General features: G+C 39.5%; 1 protein-coding gene across 4 annotated transcripts in view; it reads left to right on the forward strand.

The window, feature by feature from the left end:
* Positions 1–1061: 1061 nt before the first annotated feature.
* LANCL1 (LanC like glutathione S-transferase 1) overlaps positions 1062–20921 on the forward strand; it is a 30597-nt gene continuing 10737 nt past the window's right edge. The window contains exons 1-4 of one of the 4 annotated variants that reach the window (XM_010994792.3): positions 1062–1112; positions 1425–1521; positions 4970–5087; positions 16667–16874. In XM_010994792.3, coding sequence (XP_010993094.1) covers positions 1441–1521; positions 4970–5087; positions 16667–16874 — 407 coding nt within the window. In that variant the 5' untranslated portion in view covers positions 1062–1112; positions 1425–1440. Of the gene's footprint in view, positions 1217–1424; positions 1522–4969; positions 5088–16666; positions 16875–20921 lie in introns of all 4 variants that reach the window. The other 3 variants (XM_010994791.3, XM_031451839.2, XM_031451840.2) reach the window with 3 other exon arrangements.

Here is a 20921-nt window from a genome sequence, read left to right on the forward strand (position 1 = left end):
GAGATGCTTCTCCACACACATGTCTATTAAAATAGGAACGGTGTCCAATTTAAGATTCACTGAGGGCTTCTACCAAACCTTCATGAATCTGGTGAAGGAGCTAACAAGTAAGTGTCTCAGGAGGGCAGCAGTTTAAAAAAAAAAAAAAAAAAACTGAGCCAGAGGGGGTCAGAAGTAGACTTTGGGATGGCAGCCACAGAGGGACAAGTTTGGACCAAGGTGGAGCTGGGGCGGGGACTGAGCTTCAGCAATAGGCTTGAGACTAGGGTCCTTCATTGAAACAAGAGGGAATGAAAGAGAAGAGACAGTGACTCTTTCTATTTACCTGAACTTCAAAATTCTCTGAGCAACAGAACGGGCCTAATGTGTACCAGGTGGGATTTAAATGTAAATGAAAGCAAAAATTTTCAAATACTAGAGACTGCTAAACTTTGAGGTTGAATGATATGGATGTCCTGCTCTACTGGACTTTGTTATTTTTTTTTTTAAGGGATTTGATATATAGTATTATAGTCCAATTTAGGCTAAGGAGAAGATTAAGTTTCTTAAGAGCTGTAATTTGTGTTTTTGTGTTATTTTTCCTGAAGTTTTAGCAATAGCCATTTGATATCTTGCCCTTGGCCACTCACACCAACTGAGTGCCTTTGAGGTTAAATTATCATAAATTATTTCCAAAGATTGTTGTCATTGTTGTTGCTAATGATAGTGGTGCTTTTTGATTTTTTAAGAAATGAAAGAAAAAGTTTGAAAAGTATATGAGAATGTTCAGATCTCAGAGCAGTCTTTTTTCTTCTCCAGGTTTTAAAAAAAAAAAAAAAAAGTCTGATTTTTGGTATCATCTGAACTTGAATTAGTTTAATTTTTTTTTTTTTTGAATTTAAAAGAGAAGAAAGGTAGGACACATTGGGCACAGTTGCTCCTTATTCTAAGATATGTCCCCACTCCAGAAATTGAGTCACCCTGCATCATCCTTCAGCAGCCACACTCCTGTCTCTTTAACAAACTGGAAATGAGAAGGGGGCGGGCCTCCGGAGTGGCGAAGGTTCTGATTGGTCGAGCTAGGCAGGAAGTGGGCAGTGAAAGCGTCGCTTCTGTTGTCCGGAGGCTGCGGGGTGAGTGGCCCGAGGCTGCGCAGGGCTTCGGGACGCTGGACAGACAGTTGCTTCAGCTCACAAGAGTGCCAAAGTGGGGTACAAAACGGGTCCCCTTCATCGCGGTGGGTTCGGGGCCCTGGCAGCCTTTTCGCGGAGGTGCCACGCCCTAGCGGCTGGGCCGCGGTGGGCCCGGGGTCCACTCGGACCACCAGGACCGCGCAGTGGCCCAGGAGCTGGAAAGAAGGTGTCTCCTGGGCGCTGGCCGCCGCCCTCGCAGCTCAGCCGAGGGCCCTATCTCAACATAGATTCTCTTTTTCCCCTTTTCTGCAGGCTCGTTTCTGGCGTCATGGCTCAAAGGGCCTTTCCGAATCCTTATGCCGATTATAACAAATCCCTTGCCGAAGGCTACTTTGATTCTACAGGGAGGGTGAGTTTGGGATTTATCTGCCTGCATCCCTGCCTTAAACGCCCAAGTGTTTGGAAAGGAGCTCATTTTGACTAAAAGAAAGGCATTATCAGCCCTTTTTTAAAAATATAGAATTTCAGTATAAACGTATGAAATCTATTTAAAATATGTAAAATATACAATTTGAGCTCTAACATGTTGAACTTCTTTCTATAAGGAGACATTGTTAATATTATTAATATTAATAATTGAAATAACTTCCTTGATAATTAAATTATAAAAGTTGGCAGCTATGCAAATTCTGGGTAATTTTGCTTTTTTGACCATTTTTGGTTTGTATTTTAAAGAAAGGTGAGAAATTTTGGTGATATTTCACATGCACCGTGTTACTGTTTTATGACTGAACAGGAGTACAGGCAGGGTAAGGCAAAAAGTAAACCAAAATGTGGTAAAGACGTCTTTATACTGAAAGTGCTAAGAGAAATTTGGCACATAGGCCTGAAATTTTTTTGCACCATTTCCACTCTTCCCAAGACATCCCCACAGCTGGCAATAAATAAGTAAATAACTGGTAAATTAAACTGGTTAGCACCTCACAAGTCACCGTGTGAAAGAGAACCTGGACATGAGATACCAGAGGCCTGTGTTTTCTTGTGGCTCAGTTGTTAAGAGGGAATACAGTTCTTGTTAAGAATACCTGGTTGAGAAATCTTAGGAGTTAGGTTGGAAGAGTGATCTCTTTACATATACACACTTTTTTTTTTACCAGTTCATTTCTTCTAAGCTCATCAGTCATGCAAAAAAGCATTTTCACATGTGGTTCTTAAATCTTCAAGATTTCATATCTGCCAAGTTAACTTTCAGTGATTCTGTTGGTTCTTTCCCTAAAACACTTGTCATTATAGGTGAACTTGGGTGAGTAATGCAGGAAGGAGGAATGAAAGAGATGGAGAAGAGCTGGAGGATCGAAGGGTGCCAAGATGTATACGGAGCTAGAATCAATGTGGTTCTTTTAAGACCAGAATTGAACTGCACAAACAAAGCTTCTGAGAATTACCTTGAAGTCAGATGGCTTCCTTTTGGCCATTTGGACCTGCGTTCTGCCCAGCTCTGCAGATCCTGAAGCTGAAGCACTTGTCTTGTCTTGTTGGAGGAAGACATGCTGCTTCATGCTTACTTAGCAAAGAGAACACTTGAGGATGGATCCTAATGTCAGAAGCTGTCAATAAAATGTCGCTCACTATTTAGGCTGTTTATGAAGTAAATGCTTTTTTACAAATTTAACTCTGTTTTCTAAGGGAGAAAAAAAGATATCCATAAATTTGAACTCTGGCCCCAAAATTATAGTGGGATTTATTGACTAGCACATGTTTTTTGGAACCATCCCAGAAAGAAATTGACCTACAAGTTCTAAAATTGTTTAATGTTGAACACCAAGGATCAGACCCTGGAGATCTGTCCTCCTTAACTTGTTAACACAAAGATTTCTATACAGAACTGCTCTGTTTTCTGGTATCAGAGAAAAGGGCTTTTAGAGTCTTCAAATTATTGCCAGGTTTGAGTAATTTCGTGGTCTGCCACAAGCAATCAGTGTTCTTAGGCAGCTCCCCTTTATTAAATGCAATTATGTGACACACAGAAAGTAACTTCCATTCTTGAGGCTGAGGCATTTGCATTATTCTTGGTTGCTTACAGTAAGTCCAGGCAAGATGATAAATTATCCATGATATATGAACAGGATATGTCATGTTGTCATGTAGAGGCACTCTTCTATCTAGTTGAGATTTATAGACCTTTTATATTAATACTGAAGTATATTTTATCTTACTAAATGTATATTTAAGGCTTGTTGAAATCTTAACCTCTTGGCAGAAATTGTTAAATAATGGGAGTGTGTCCATCAAACACTGTGGTTTCTTCTTTGGAGTGTGGATTAAGGGATCATGGTGATGCCTCAGAATAAATAAGCCAGATGTGACTGACTGTCTGTTTTGCCTATCAGAGATACTCTTCAGAGCATCAGTAAAACTTAAAATCTTTTGTTATTATCAGTAATTCTGATACTGCCTTTCTTACTTTTGTCAATGTTAAGATGCCTTTTTTTAAAAAATGACATTATAATGCACACAGGGAGTCGTCAGGTTTGTTTTTACAATCCTCATTTGGTGAAATAAGATGTTTGTACCCCTGTCATGTTTCCTGCCATTGTTTCAGCATTTTACTGCTTTGTGAAATCCAAGTCTGGGAATCACAGCAGATTCCTAAAATTATTGAGGGATACATTATGGTGACCTTTAAAGACACTTCATGATTCAGGGTATACAGAACTTTCAAAATATTTTTCAGTTACCTTTGGGACAAATAACAATTATTGGATAGACTTCACCATTTGCCCCGCATCCGGGCCTTCATGCAGATGTCACAAACCCCACACCCCAGCCTTAGTGTGTTTTCAATCCATATCCAAATCATTACTTTTTATAGACCATTGGACTGCTTAAAATAGTAAAAATGTCAACATTCACATCCCTGAGTACAAAAGGCATGAGACACACAATCTCGTTCGATCCTCAGTACACCTTTTGAAATTGGTGGGGCAGGTATTATCCTGACTTCACAGGAAGTCATAAAGAAGTTAAGGGGTGAGCATGATCACTCAGCTAATAGCAGACAAGGATGTAGCCAGTCTCATTCATGAAGCGATATTTACTTTTTTGAAGCCTGCTGGGTGCTGTACTGGGCGTGGGTTTTTGATGCTAGGTCTCTTTCCACTCTGCTTCAGCCTCCTGAGATCGGTGAATTTATTCTGCATTTCTTATGCTACTTCTACAATTTTTTTAAATGATTATCTATTTTTTCTAAAGGGATTTTGATAAATGTTCATCTTCATTTTTTAAATAACAGAAACAATTCATGTGTTTCTTTAGAAAATTAACATTGCTGCTATCTGAATACTAAAAATCCAGTGGCTTGAAAACAGCAAACATTTTCTGATTTCTGTTTGGTTTAATAAAATGACTTTTATTATAATAAAAATATTGGTTTAAATAATAGATGATTCCTGTCAGGTGGAAATTACTGTGATCCAGTTTATCACTGGCAGTCTGATAAATATTTAAGTTACAGCAAAATTATTTAAGTTACAGCAAAATTAAATATTTAAGTTACAGCAAAATTATTTCCTCACATGAGTAAGAAAACAGAGTAGTACTTTTAAGTTTAGTTAATTTGTTCTTGCTGTTAAAAGTAAAATAATTATCCAGTCTCTAAGGCAAAAAAACAAATGTAGCTTAAGTAGAAATGAAAGACCCTCCTATTATTTATTGAAATATACTCATTTTACGCTATTGCATCAGTTACATGTATGACTGAAACACCAGAAAGCACTCCACTATTTTTGATAGCCTGTGGTCTGTGACACCAAGTGGCCCTTATTTTTTGATACTTGTTTTCCCTCTAATACCTACAGCTAACTCCAGAGTTCTCACAACGCTTGAACAATAAGATTCGAGAGCTTCTTCAGCAAATGGAGAGAGGCCTGAAGTCAGCAGACCCTCGGGACAGCACCGTTTACACTGGCTGGACAGGTATGGAGTGCTGCCTGTGAGCTGGCACAAGCATGGTGAGAGAGAGCCTAGGCATTACCTTCCAGAGCTGTGTGACTGAATGGTGCACCCTTAAACGATTCTGGGGAGAACACAGTGCCCTCAGCCTAACCTGGGTGTCTCCTGGATCTTTAGCAGTGCTTAGAATTTAGGGCAGGGTAAACATATTCATGGAATTCATGCCTGACACAGATTTGGATGGCTGCCATACTTGGAAGAAAAATTTATGTTCAACATTACATGGTTCATTCGGAGATGGGATTCAGTGGGAAGAGTTCCATAATACAGTGCATGAAACAGGAGAATTTACCTATGGAAATAAAACATGTCCAGAATTGTCTTTTTTTTTTTTTTCTTTAGGTATTAGTGATCCATACAGGGACCCAGGGTCAAGTATAGATTCTGTGAACTAAACCTTCCATTTGGTCATTGCTGGTTGGTTGACATTCACTGTTTCGCCAGTCATTAAGAGGTCAAGAAAGTTTGGGAGAAAATAGTACGTGGCTGTCAAAAAAGGTGAGGGGGAACCACAGAGGGAAAGTTGAAGAACTGCAGCTAGCTTACTAATGCAGAGACACAGAAAGACAGCTTTCTAATCTTGAAGAGAGCACAGCTTAGAGACTCCGTGTTTCTCAGTTACTCTCAAAAAGTAGACAAGGAGGAGCAGGTCTTCAGCATAAGAAATTTGGATTTCATTTTAAGGCAGTGGTGCTTATCATAAAAAATGCAGGTTCCTGGACCTCGCAGCCGAGATTCTGCTTCAGCAGGTCTTGAACAGGGCCCAGAAATCTGCAGTTTGCAAGCCTCAGTGGTCCTGATACAGACAGTCAGCTTTAAAGTGTACTTTGAGAGCTTTCCTATGAGAGAAATTTACTAATAGCAGTCTCTTAGCAACCTCTTTTAGTAATGGCAAGTGATTCAGTCTTTTCTGATGGGAATTCTTTAAACCCTGCAGCTGTGTCATATTGGCAAATGAGGCACTTATTACCATAAATCCCTCTGGTCTCTCTCATACTTATCCCGGAATGAAGGGTTATGAATAATCAATTTTTCAGCCAATAATTGAGAGTTAAAAAATTATTACTGTACATTAATGTTCAAAGACAAGAATTTAGTACTTTAATAATAGAATATATTGAATGAATTTTGGCTCTTAAAGGAATGAAGATCATCAGTTTGTAGTTTCATGATCATTTGACTGTTAAAGGACAGAAGTAAAACACATTTCTTGTTAATGTTACCAGGATTGACATTTGAGTGACAGGAGTCAGAGTGTGTGTGTGTGTGTGTGTGTGTCCCAATAACTAATGAGTGACAGGAGTCAGAGTGTGTGTGTGTGTGTGTGTGTGTGTGTCCCAATAACTAATGTTATATTCCAGACACTGATGTAACTGCTTTGTATTAAATAACCCATCTAAACCTCAGAATAACTCCATGGCATGGATATCATTCAGACCCCCATTTCGTAGATGAGAAAACTGAAGCAAAGCAAAGCTGAGTACCTTGTTCACGGTAACGCAGCTAGTAAATGACAAAGATAGGATTCAACCAGCAAGCTTGGCTTGGAGTGCAAGTGTGAGTGTATGAGTGCATCATGTGTCTTTTACTTCTCCTACATCTGGGATCACTCCATATATTTTATAAGTGAAGAAGATCTACACGTAAGCTGTAAGTTGGAGTAATTTGAGCAATGCCAACATGATGCCACTCATGCTGTACGAACTTTTTAGACATGGCTAATGACTAGTCAGTGTTAAGTGTTTTAGAAAAAAAATCACAATAAACCCTGCTAAAACATGACAGGAATTTGGAAAGGTAGAAGAAAACATGGCTTGTTAGATAGGCAGGAGTAATTGCTATTAAAATGTCTACTAAATAACATTATTTGGGATTGGACATAGAGTAAACCCTCTAAAAATTTATGGGCATTTGCAGCTAGAAAGTGAAATCTCCAGCGCTGTTCTGCAAAAGTTGTTTTTCCCCTTCCTAATCCTGAATTAATTTATTCAGCATGGTTTCAGGATGAAAAATTAACTGGGCCAAAACAAACCTTTTCCTCATAATTGTTCATATTTGAAAAGGCTTGTGGAGGATCTTCTTGAGTAAAATAATCGCCTATCGTCTGAAAGCAATTAGTAGCTCTTGCAACTGTTAATAAGCGATATTTGAAATGAACAGCCTCAGTTCTTTTCACTGAAATCCTCCTTTATAAAATTTAGTACACTGAAGTATAGTGCATCATGATTTTGATGTATGACACATGCCAGCAATAAACATTGAGTTGTTCTTTTTGGCCTTAATCCTTTCCCGGTAGATTTACAAGAGCTCATTAAGTATCTGTTCCCAGCTTGGGAGGCAAGGGAAGCCATTTGGTCCTTTAGATGCTCCATCAAGAACTGTTCCATGTGCCTGTGCACATAGCAGCAGGCAGTGCAGGAAAACAGCAGGCATGGAAGCCCCTTAAGATCAAATCTGAAGGCCCGCTGCTGAGTGGTGGTGGGTAGTGTCCAGGGGTCTGTGGGGACTCACCAGAGAGCATAATGCAACCTGCCATTGGGCTGCTGTGGGTTTTATTCCAGGTAGATCATAGGTTCTAGGGGAGAGAGGATTTTAAAGTACCTTATAAAATGGAAAACATGAAACACTGGTGAGGAATTGTTACTATAAAGGATTAAATGAGCAGATGAAGTATTCTCATGTTAGAAATAAGCATTTACTAGGAAAGATTGGTTCCCTTGCAGATAACATAGTAGAAAAGTTAAGTAAACCCAAGGGATGGCTGATCTCACTAGTGTCTTCAAGAGAGAATGAGGAAATGTGCTAGCCTTCATTTAATTTTATTTTTTTCCACTCTTAACTATGATGATTCCTAAGGGAAATGATGATCAGCTCATGCTTAAAAAAAAAAAAAATACACAGAGGACTCTAGGGGATTTAGTTCCAAAAGACATGACCCAATCTTATATAACCAACTCAGAAAGTTAATGAGGCCAAGATTGGCCTGTATTTCCTCTTTTCAAGTATTAGATAACATTTTAAATAAGAGGGTATGCAGCATAATCCCTGGAGTAATATTAACTCACACTCCAAATGCAGGTTATTAAAGTGTTTAAAGATGCTGTTCGTCTGATCTGCCAAATGTATAGCTTCTGAGCTGCAGCTTTAGTATGTGGGTCTTAGTTTCTGCTGATACCAGACTTATTTAAAAGGAATCACTCTGGTCTGATGTCTTTTTTTTTGCAATTTGATCTCCTTATAAGTAGCTCTTAATCAGAGCCAGCATTTCAATGTCTAATTTGAGCCGTGACCAAGTGCCCTTCACCTTCATGAGAAGCACCTGTGCCTTCCAGCCAGTGTTGTTAGGACAAACGGAAGGGATCAACAGCATGGATCTACACCGGGTTTATTAGAGCCCTTCGCAGTGACTGCTAGACAGATGGATGTGCCAAGAATGTCGCCTGCTTTCTTTGTACCTGTAGGTTATCTTAAATTGCTGAGACACAGGCTTGAAGCAGCTCTAGGGTTTAGATGCCACCAGTGTGCTTGGGTGAAGCACAGAGAACGGGATGAGACTGTTGATAGGTAGATCAGAAGAAATGGCCAGAGGTAAAGAAAGAAGGCATATCTAGGCACTTGATTTTTACAGACAGTACCAAGGAGACCGGGACCACATTTTGTTATTTTCATTCCATTAACTTCAGTAGTTACACAACGCCAGCTCCATAGTTGATGCTTGATAAATATTCGATGAATGAACAAACGAATGAGTGGACAGAGAGTGGCCTGCCATTGCCACTGCAGCTGCCACCTAGCAAACTAAATGTCACAAATAAAGCCAGGTGGAATCGGGAAAGGGCAGGGATCTAACTCATGTCATGTCTATTAGGATGTGAAAGAGTCAGTTAATCACAAGTCTTTCCCTTCAGCCTCAGATGCAGTTGAGAAATGAACTTAGAAATGAGGCCGGTCTCATAATATCTGCTTTATACTTGGTAAAGCTGGATAAAGAGCATATGTTTAGACCTGGACATGAAATAGGCTTCCTCCCTTTTGCCCCCAGTTTGAACTTACTTCCCCAGACTCAGAGAGCACCTAGACAGCCCAAGGTATGGATTACCACATAAGAAACAGGATTGAGAGGAAGAGAGAGCCTGAGGACAAGAAGACTTTCAGAAAGCTTGAGAGGCCAGATGCACGTGTGTCGGGAGCACTTGGCCAGCTGTCCCCAGCCAGAGGAGCCAGTGAGGGCGGAGAAAGGCAGGGAATGGAAAAAGGAAGAGGAGAGTATGGCTCCCTCTGTACTCTCTGGCATCAGAGATGAGACATGAGAAGTGACTCATTCAGCACACACAGAGATTCACAGTCTAATGGGGTTGGGCATTTATTGAGTGAGTACTATGTCCTGGGAATGATTATATTGATCAGCATGATTCACACGCAGTAACTGGAGTAGCTACTGTCATTTCCATTTTATAGATAAAGACTCAGGCACAGAGAGATTTAGTAAGTAGGGTAAGATAACACAGCTGGGAAGCGGCAGAGCCAGGCTTCAATCCCAGGCAGTGATTCCTGAACCCACGCTCTTAACGACGACTGTGCTGAAGGATTTATCACCTGTTAATGGTAGTCTGAATAAAAGACTGGGAGCACTTCCTAATTTGATGGTTACACAAAGCAGTACACTGCAGGGCAACTGAGGGAAGGAGGGAGGAAATTATGATGTCTCCTTTTTAAAATTTTAATCTCTTTTCCTCTTGTGCTCTGGAAATAAAGGAGAAAAGAAGATACATCTTCAGAGGGCTCATTTGCCCTCTATTTACTTTTCCACTTCTTTGTGTGGGGCAGTATTATTAAATCAAGAGTGTAGAGTGGCAACTGGTTTCGTCCCCAGATTACCTGTATGAAAAGTACTGGAGTTGGAAAGCCAGCACCATGCCCGGCTTTAATCTGAAGACTGTATGGATGTACTAGTCAGGGCAGTGTTTACTCCAGGGTTTGTGGAGAGCGCTACAAATAGTAACTGCAGTCACTGGAAAACAGGAATCCTACCCTTAAGACACTGTCATCTTGTTGAAGAAATGGAAATTCACACACTCAAACACACACAAAATTGAGGCACAGTTACAAAACATTGCATTACAAAGTACCAACCTACTTAGAAAGCAGGTGATCATACTGTATGGGGTTAATCAGAGAAAATTTTCGTTTCTTATATTTTCATTAATCTGAAAGGGGAAAAAATGACAAGCTTTTAAAGTTTCAACTAGGAAACAGTTTATTTGAAATTTAGGTTGGAACAACCCATACCCCTTCCTTTAGGAAGTTCTTGTCTACACATCACTGTTGAGACCCATTCTTGGGCCTTAGCTGAGCACCTCCAGTGACTCCAGCAGTATCTGTAACCTGAACATGGTTTTTCCCACCAGAGTACATGAAGAGTCTTCAAAAGCACCTGGCCTGCAAGGAAATAACTTGCAGAGCTGAAGTGGCAAAGGTTTTTACATCAGTGTAGGCTGTTTGTAAAATAAATGAATAGTGTTAAGAAGCAACCTCTAAAATGCAGAATTACAGAGAAGTGTTTTGAGAGCTGCATACATCTGTGGAGATTTTTATCATCTCCATAGATATTTGAGATGCACCAGGGTCTTGATTGGTCAAGATGAATAGGACTAATGATCCCTCAGAAATTCAAAGGCTTAGTATTAATTACTACTCAGCAGCTGGCTATATTTATAGTACTACTGAGGATAAGTAGCTGAGTAAGGAAACTGCATATTTAAAGTGTCCCTAAACAATTTACCCTCCCTCCCTAGAGTACTAGCTACAGAAGGAAACCAAATAGAAAAAATCTAGTTCAGAGCTTTCATACTGAGAGCCAGGATGGGTTCCTGTTACAGCAAAGTTTTATTTGGTCCTCATAGTCTATTTTTTGTCTTTCAAGTAAATTAGTTGTCAACATTTCAAAACCAAGTGACTCCTAGGATGAGACATGAGGCAGTGCCAGACATCCGGAACTTCTTATAAAGAATGACACTGTCCCTAGTGTTCAGAGCAGCACTGTCCTTAGACCTTTCTGCAGTGATGGAAATGCTACTTTGCCATCCATTACAGCAGCCACTAGCCACATCAGGGATGTGACAGACTCAGTCACATTGGCCACTGCGGTTCTGAGCAACCAAACAGGTTCCAGGAGTTATAAGATGGAAGCAGTAGGTATCTGGGCTTCTGCTGGCTTCTCAGATCACAGAAGCTGATAAGTAGGTTCTGTTTATTTCTTAGAGGGCATTTATCCAACCTCTCTTCCCTGAACTCCAGATTCACACACCCTGCTACATGCTTGACATCTCTGCTTGGATGACTAATAAATACCCCAAACCCAACCTGTCCGAGGTTTGGCTCCCTCTTTCTGCCGTCTCCCTGCCAGGCCCCATTTTAGACACTTCCAGGGCTCACCCTATCTGGTGTCCCTCTCCTGGGCTCCTGGGAGGTTACACCTCTTGATGTCATTGTAGCTAGGTGAGGCCACCTGTTCTGGTGCAGGGGCCACAGGTGGAAGCCAAAGCATGCAGCTGCAGGTGTGTGCCCGCGGTACTCTTCCACGGGGCTCGTGTCTAGATCTGCTTCCCTAATAAAGGCCCACATGTTCAGTCCCATCGTGGAGGTCCTGGACTAACACCTGTAGCCAAATTTATCTTTGAAAAACGCTGTTTTTGAATGCTGCTACTCTATATAAACTAGCAGATTGGCATCAAATCTAAATTTCTGTGTCTGGCTTTTAATAATCTGAACCCCCAAGGAGGTCCAGCCTTACTAACCAGGTCATCCCCTGGTCTTCTTGTGCACGTGGATTTGCTCAGCTGATTCCACATGCTGGGAGTGCTGTTTGCATTTGCTCCATTTTAGCCTTCCCACATGTGAAGCCTCCCTTTCAGTCCATGCCCCACCCATACCTACTTCTCCTTGAGGTGGTTTTTTTTCCCCCAGGATGGAGGGGATACTCTGCCCATCTCTCTCTGTTCCTTCTCCAAGTCAGCTTCCAAGGCTGTGAATAACTAAAAAACTAACATGCTATTTCTGAAATTAGTGACTTCCCATGCATGATTCTAAATGATACTTTATTGATTGTTTTTGACTGATGTTACTTAAATTTGCCTGGATTTGCATGTAAAATAAAGGTGGTATCCCCAAAACAACTTTCCCATACCCTTTGGGAAATGAAGACCATCCAGAGTAGGAATAATCTCCTTTTCCTGAAGGACGGTACTCATTACTTAACAGAATTAGGACATTATCGAAATATTATTGATCACCGTTAATGACTTGAGTATTAATGGGAAAATAATGGCTTAGATTTTGCTGTACTCAGTTCTCAGCATCTCTCTCTTCATGTGGGTTATTTTCTCTTTTATAATATGTCAATATGTTTAAGTCATATATATGAGCAAATCTAACAAGATAGTAAAATTCAGACCAAAAAGCATTGGTTTCCATAGCTAGCGACAGTAGTTATCATGGAGTGGACTAGCTAAAAAAGAAGATTTAACTTAAATTTTGTACCAACAAAAATGTCAGAATTCATCCAGAGTCATAAAAGGTGGGGGAGGGATTTTTTTTAAATTATTCTAAAATCTAAAACAGTTTGGAGTATATTCTTACAATTAATTGCAATCAAATTTTAAGTCTCAATTCAGTCTTCTCTGGTCTGGAGGAAAAAGTGAAAGGGTAGAGGAAGAAAGTAAATCTCTATTATTCTACTTTTTGTTTAATAAACAATAAAGGAGGAAATTTTATCTGCTATTCAAATTTAAGTCCAAGGATATTCTTGATTAAGTAGCATATTCTGTGATTAAAGAAAACATTAAAAAGTGTAAACTCCATACATCATCCTATATTGAGTCTCATAAGCATATTTGATGGCTTTTATTCTAGAAGCCAGTAAGAAACATTCTTTGTCATTATATTAAATGTCTTTTAGAGACTGGAATCATGTTTGGGGATGAGTTTACGAATGGGTACAACTGTAATCGTCCCTCCAAAATCTGGCCATCCCCTAGAGGTGTCGGCGGGTCTCAGAGGATCGCCCATCTAGCAATTGAAGGTAGACGTCTGCGAGTCATCTAGACATCTCCCCCTCAGACGTTCCTTACCACTTTCTGTTGATTTTTGCCTTCCAGACAGTTATCTTTACAGTTCAGTCTTACTCCATCTCTACTGCAACCACTGTCTCTCACTTGTATTCCTGAAATATCCTCCCTAACTGCTCCCCCTGCATCCACTGTTCCATACTCTTTAACAAACCTTATAGTGCAGTTACAGTGAATTTTTAAAATAAGAAATTTAATTATGCTATTCCTGTGTGTTAAAATGGTGCTTTTCAAATAAAACTTAAAATCCTGAACTGGTTTACAAGACCCTATGTGGTCTCCAACTACTTTGGGGGAAGGGGCTGGGATCCCCAGGAATTGGACCATCACCCACTTTTTGACCTTTTATGATCAGTCTTGAAACTGTCATGGCATCTGTGGGAGTACCATTTAGCAGCTATTGTGTTTCAGTGAATGTATTTCTACCTACCTCTCCAGCTTTGAAGAGAGCTGTATTCTTTAGGACTAAGCTTACTAGCATGTGGGAATACACCTGAAATAACAGTGGCTTTAACACAACAGAACTTCTCTCTTGTGTCAGTAGACAGTCAGGGACTGGTGTGGCGGCAGCTTCAGAGTCCTTTGGGTTTTAAGTTTCTTTGATCTTGATGCTTTACCATCCTCATCACAGAGCTGCCACTTCATGGTCTAAAATGGCTGCTCAAGCTACACCATCACATCTGCATTCCAGCCAGGAGGAAAGAAATTGCAGGTCCCCCGCCTTTCAGGAACATTTTCTGAAGCTACCCTCATTATCCCCACTATGTCTCACTGGTCAGAACTTACCCATGCACATGGCCATACCCAGCTGTAAAGAAGACTGTTCTGGGCAGCATGTACCTAGCTAAAACCCAGGGTGTTATTGTTGAGAGAAAAGGGAGATAAATTTGAGAGGACTGCTTAGCAGTCTGTTATAAGAGCTAAGTTCTTATCTTCGAGAATGGAATGTGAATCAAAACTGTCTGATACAGAAAAATCAACAGAAAGCACCTAACATACTAGAAATGTGGAGGCAGATACTAAGGAAATGGCTAAAATTATTGAAAGTGGTTGCTTCTGGGAGGCAGGAATAGAGTAGGGCAAGAAACGGCAAAACTCTATTAAGCCTTGCAGTACTGTTTGACTTTTTTCAATGAAGAACAAATTTATTTTGATAAAAATTACATGTGAAAAGAGTAAGCATGGACTGAGGCAGGGCTGTGAGTAGGTATGAGGGCTGGATGAGTTTTCCCTGCAGAGCCCTTGCGGTTGTGTCTTTATTTCCCACCTTGCCAGTTACCTCTCAATCTTCAGTATTTATGCAAAGTTGATGTTATAAGCATGAATATTGTCAAAGGTTAGAAGATTGTAAGAATCAGGTTCAAGACAGTGGGTTATAGGCAATTCCCCCCATTTTTTCCATTATCAAACTAGGCCACCTGATGTATAAAATATTGATGAGGCATTAAATGTCTTTGACTTACTGCATTTTGTCTTATTTTCCTGACCTAGACTGATTCATAGTAAGCTTGTCCAGGAACATTTTTCTAATTGGCAATAGCACTCCTCACTTGAAACCCTTTTCACCGTTGGCTGTCTTGCAGCAGGGAGGAAGGTAGGCACTGTAAACTGCAAACAGCAGAAGGTTTGCTTAATCAAAATACGCAGACATAGAGGGCCAGAATTGAAGGATGAGAGAAATAGAACTGAGGTCATGGGGAGCCAATTCTCCGGTGATCGAAAAGAAAAAAAAAAAAAACTTTTCATATAAATGAAATATTGTGAGACTTTGAGAAATGACTGTGTTTTTCATGAGAAATGCATCAGACCTTACAATTGCACACCTTAATGGGTTTTGTTTAGTAACTATTTAGGCCAAGAGAAATTCTTGATAATGAGAGACAAAGGTCTGAAAAGGAAGACAATCATTGGGTTTGTATTTAATCACTTTTTATTTTCTCTGGTCTCAGTCATGTCATTATCTGGCTTCAGTGCCTACATAACTTAATTAGGGAAGTTCTGGCAGCGATGGGAACAGGAGGGCAAAGTGAAAGGGTAACAATTTAAACGGGTTGCCTGCAGATGCCTGCTGTGGATGGAGATGAAGCCTATTAAGGACCTAATTCTAGAAAAAGCTCTTGACATTGATCATTTGTGAAAAGGAGAATTTTTTTTTTCCTTACCCACATACATGGTTTTGTACACTTATGTCTACAAACCTTAAGCACTGGTACATCTGATCAGCAGCTTGTGGAATTACTAACACCAAGCCACTTTGAAAGAGCAGACAAGGTTATTAACTTTGGCAGGAAATGAAAATTTGGCCTCAATATACATGTGAAATTGAATTGTCTGTAGCACAAAGCTTTGGAGATTACCCATGCAAAATGAGAAAAGTATCTAAATTTAAAATTGTCCTCAGTACAGTGAAAAGTAATTTTGCAAACTGCGTTTTTACTGCATTGAAATCCATGAAGAGATTGGCTCTATTAATTTAGATTTAAACAGAGACTCTGTATCTTCTAAAAATGGTAAATGAGATGGAAAATGTACTTTAAGGGGAGAAATGAGTTTCTGGAAATGCTGCAGGCAGGCAGGCAGGCTCCCTACCCCACATCTTTGAGTCTGCCCTGAGACCAGTCGGCTTCAGAGGAAAGGATCCGTCTACTGTGACAGGCATTTGGAACGAAGACGTGCAGACAAGGCCTCAATTACGTATAGCCAGCTTTAAGAGCAGGATAAGAAGCAAGTCAAGTAAGGCTCAAAGCAGAAGTTTTTGGCAGCTTCTACAGCACAGTTCCTAAAGTGGCTGGGTCCTCGACAGTGAGAAAAAAAAAAAAAGAGGAATTGAGTTCATTTTCTCAGATCTCAGATAACTTAGTACTTTTCTTATAATCCCTGCCTGGAACAATACTGGGTAGGGGACTTGGTTACTCTGTCTTGTCATGGAAGAAATTATCTTCTATGCAAAGAAAAATTGAGTTTTTCCTTTGCTAGTCTGTGAATTTCTTTAGCTCACAAGAACAAACATTTCTTGTTTATTATTAAATTAATTATTATTTGTTAAATAAGTATGTGGCGATTTATTTGGAACCATAGGTTTATGGCCTATCATTTAACCATCAAAAAGAATATATTAACACAATAGCCAGAGTGCAGGAAGGATTAATATTAAACTTGGGTTTAGAGTTCTTACAGTTCCTATTTTGATTTAGAGTTGTAATGGTAAGGAAACTGGGAACAAGTGGTTGCCTGCTGGTTCTTAGAGCTATTTAGTAATAAAGCTGAGTCAAGAACTAAGGTCATCTGAACTTCCAGATAATTTACATGTTTATTATAGCTTATCGAAAATCAACACTGCTGGGTCGGCAACACACACAAAACATACAATCAAATGCCCTCTCCTCATCTGTACGTGATTTTCTTTTTGCTTTCCAGGTATTGCTGTGCTTTACCTACAGCTCTATGATGTGTTTGGGGACCCTGCCTACCTACAGATGGCACATGGCTACGTAAAGCAAAGTCTCAACTGTTTGAGCAAGCGGTCTATCACCTTCCTCTGCGGGGACGCGGGCCCCCTGGCAGTGGCTGCTGTGGTGTACCACAAGATGAACAATGAGAAGCAGGCAGAAGACTGCATCACCCGGTAATCATGTTTCTTTCTGAGAATTATTATCTATGTCATGAGGCTTTAACTCTTTGTGTGTTAGCAAAAGAACATTTTAGTGAATTTACCTCTCAGCAGTAAATCTTAGTACTGGCATTTGTCTCAAATTATTCCTGTGATGTAGTTAAGGAACAACCATTATAATCCCTATTTTATTGCAAGATACAGTGACACTGACACCTTCCAGATCAAACATCAGTTCAGTAACAAAAATGAGATCAAAAGCCTGATCATGTGATTACTAATCCAGAGTGCTATGCAAGATCAGTAATTCAAAGAAGTGTGGTTCACGGCAGGCAGTAGGCTGGGAGAGGCCTCCTGAGGGAACACAAGCAGATTCAAAACTGCTTTTCTTACGGGCAAGTGACATGCAAATCCAGGTTTTCATTTTTAATACAAATCAGGGCAACTCACTAGAAGCTTGTGACTCATGAAGATTACTAAACTTTTGCACTCATAAACTACATTTATTACTTTACTGGAGTTTACTGAACACTCTTTCAGAATTGTGCTAAGAAGTCTGCTGCCATGCAGCTCTGCATGCAGTGCTGTTAGGCTCCCACTGACTGTGCTAACAAGCAGAGTTACAATTCCAGCAAAGGGTTTTTTTGTTTCATTGTTTAGTAGACTTGACTTTTGAGAGCAGTTTTCAATTCACAGCAAAACTGAGAGGAAGGCACAGATATGGGTGTATTTCCCAAACATCCCCCTACCCCACACACTCATAGCCTCCCCTGTTACCAGCATCTTCTACCAGGCAGTCCTCTGATTGCAATCAATGAACCTACATTGACACATCATAATCACCCAGCCTACAGAGTTTACTCTTGGTGTTGTACATTTTGTGGGTTTGGATAAATGTATAATGACATACATCCATCATTATAGTATCATACAGAGTAGTTTCACTGCCCTAAAAATTCTCTGGGCTCTGCCTATTAATTCCTCTTGTCTCCTTCCTAACCCCGGCAACTATTGATCTTTTTAAAAAGGTCTGTCTCCATGGTTTTGCCTTTTCCAGAGTGTCATAGTGTTGGAATTGTATAGTATGTAGCCTTTTCAGATTGACTTCTTTCACTTAGTAAAATGCGTTTAGATTCCTCCATGTATTTTCATGGCTTGATAGCTCATTCTTTAATGCTGAATAATATTCCATTGTCTGGATCTATCCACAGTTGATTTATTCATTCACCTGCTGAAGGACACTTTAGTTTCTTTCAAGTTTTGGCAATTGTAAGCAAAGCTGTTATGAACATCCATGTGCAGGTTTTTATGTGGAAATAAATTTCTAGCTCTTTTGGATAAATACCAAAGAGCATGATTGCTGGATCATATGGTAAAAGTATGTTTAGTTTTGTAAGAAAAGTTACAGTCTCCCAAAGTGGCTGCACCACTTTGCATTCCCACCAGCAACGAATGAGAATTCCTGTTGCTCCACATCCTTATCAGCATTTGGTACTGTCAGTGTTCCAGATTTTGGCCATTTTAATAGTTATGTACTGGTATCTCATTGTTTTAATTTGCATTTCTCTTATGGTGTATGTTTTGGGGCATCTTTGATTTTTTAGATTTCTGGAGTTCATGGAAGAACAGAAGAAAAGAATTATTTGTAAATTACTTTCACATCTCCTCCCTTTTAGAGGAAGAATCTCTAAGTCTTTTCAATTCAATTTCAGGAAATCCAAAAATACTTGATGTCATGATTTATTTAATAAACCTACTTATTTATTTTACTTTTTTACCTAACCTTCTTCCTCATATCACACAGCCATTTTGAGATGTCACAGACACTCAAAGTCTCTGTATGGTATCCACTGCCAACATCATATTTCAGCGTCCCTTTCCTGGATTTTCTTAATATAGTGGTCTTTAAGAATAATAATGTTTAGTTTTAGAAACCAAAAGGGCCTTTGTGATCAATGAAAGTCTAATCCTTAGACAGAGAAACTGAAATCCAAAGAAATCAGAGTTTCCCTAAGGTAGGGATTCTTAACTTTGGAATTTTGAGAATTTTAGGGCTTCCAGAGATATATTTAAAACCCCCAAGTTGTATTCAGCATGAAGAGAACATTTACACTTTTCTTGGAAAGGGTCTCTGACACCGCAGAAGGAGTGTGAGTGTGAGAGAGAGAGAGGGAGTGAGTGAGTGTGTGTGTGTGTGTGTGTGTTTCTGCTCAGATTGTCCTGCAGTTGGCTGAGGCAGGTGGCAGGGAGGATAATGAATAGCACTAGTTCTTTGTACTGCTTGATTTATACTGTTTTCTCCCTTCCTTCTACGCATAGATAGTTGGTGCCTCTACACGAATAAAGAGCATTGCCTGTTTTGTGCCCAGTTAAGTGACTAACTTCACATATATTTTACTTTGGGGCCAGTACTTAGAGTGATGAAGAACTCAGGCTTTCTGGTCAGAAAGTGTATACCCTCTCTCTTTTGTTGTGTCAGGAGTAAGTAAAGGACTTCTTTTTGATAATAAAAGGCAAAAACTCTCCCCAGTAACACCCTGGGGAAATATTGCTAGGAGTGAAACAGAATTATCCTGTTTTTATATCTTTATTCTTCCTTCAGTGACATTTCAGTGACTTGTCTCTTCTAAAGATCAGTTGCTATTAATATCAACATAGCAAAACAAATAAATGGAGCTGCAATGATGTGCTTCTAGGTTTGAGAGTTTCTGAAAACACATAAAATAACCATTATGTTTCATAAATGCTGTTATTTCTTCATTTTATCTTAAGAATATAGCACGTAAAACGTGCAGCTGCAAGTCCTACCTTTAGTAATTGGATCCAGTTAGATCCAGCAGTCTTAATGATTTGAATTCAAGTCCAGAAGGAAAAAAATGAAATACTTCCTTTCTTAAGTACTATCTTAATGAGATGCACTGAACAATATTTTTGAGTATTTGAAAGGTACTTGCTATCTACTTTGAGCTTTCCAGATGCAAATGAGTTTGGTGGCAAAATGATTGGTATGCTAATTATGTATCGCCACCTAGTGGTAACACAGGTCATAAAGTTGGCAAATAAAGGAGTGGTGTTTTCTAATTCAGTGGTTCAAGCACATTTTATTTAGGTGAGAACATCATTGGAGCTAATGCAATAATTATTTTGAGTAACTTCCATAGAGCAGTGTTTGTTTAAAAATTGACAGTCCTTTCCCTTTTTGAATAGCTTTTTCAATACCCTTTACAAAAGTAAATCAAAAGTGCTTTTTCTTTTCAATAGAATTCTGTAAATTCTATACAATTTGATTCATTTATATTAAAACTTGGTAATAAATTCTTATCAAAACTCTTGAGATGTCCATTCTGTTTACTATAATAGTTGAGTTTATATCTAGTAGACATTTTATTTTCTTAAGGTTTCAACATTACTGACCTGCCAGTTCTGACATGAAAAAAAAATAGAATTTTTCTTAGTAAATATATTTAAGTTCTTTAAAAATATTGGGGGGGTGGAGCTGTGTATGTGATACTGAAGTAGAAAAAAAAAGGCCCATAACCAGCCAGATAACACTGTTGACATTGGGGAGAAAAAGTCAGAAAAAGTATTAGATGATAGCAACCTCTGACCACTGTGTCTCTCTTCCTAACATAACCACTGTTCCACTGTGAGTTTAACGCCTGTGTTTGTAGTGGAAAAATATATATATATGAGCCAGTATTTGCATATTTAACCAGTTTGAGATGTGTCCATCGACTGAAGTGTAATATGGAAAAGCTTAACTTTGTCAGTAACTGCAACCAACCATGCTTGTCCAAACCCCCCTTTGCTGCTGGGGAGTAGGTTCCCTTATAACTTTTTCTCAGTCATTTTTCATAACTGTCAGCCCTTTTTAGTCACTAAAATCTCATTCTGCTTATTAAAACATGTCTTCTTCATTTTTAATGAAGTCTTCCCCACCTACCACCACAGGCTTGTAGAAGTGGTGGGCAGGGGTTGGGAAAGGATTATTTTCTCTTTCACAAGTACCTTCCTTCAGAGCAAAGACTCTGTACCTATTGATGTATGGCTTGGTGGCAGCAA

Source organism: Camelus dromedarius, chromosome 4, assembly GCF_036321535.1.
Source record: "Camelus dromedarius isolate mCamDro1 chromosome 4, mCamDro1.pat, whole genome shotgun sequence".
Lineage (NCBI taxonomy): Eukaryota > Metazoa > Chordata > Mammalia > Artiodactyla > Camelidae > Camelus > Camelus dromedarius.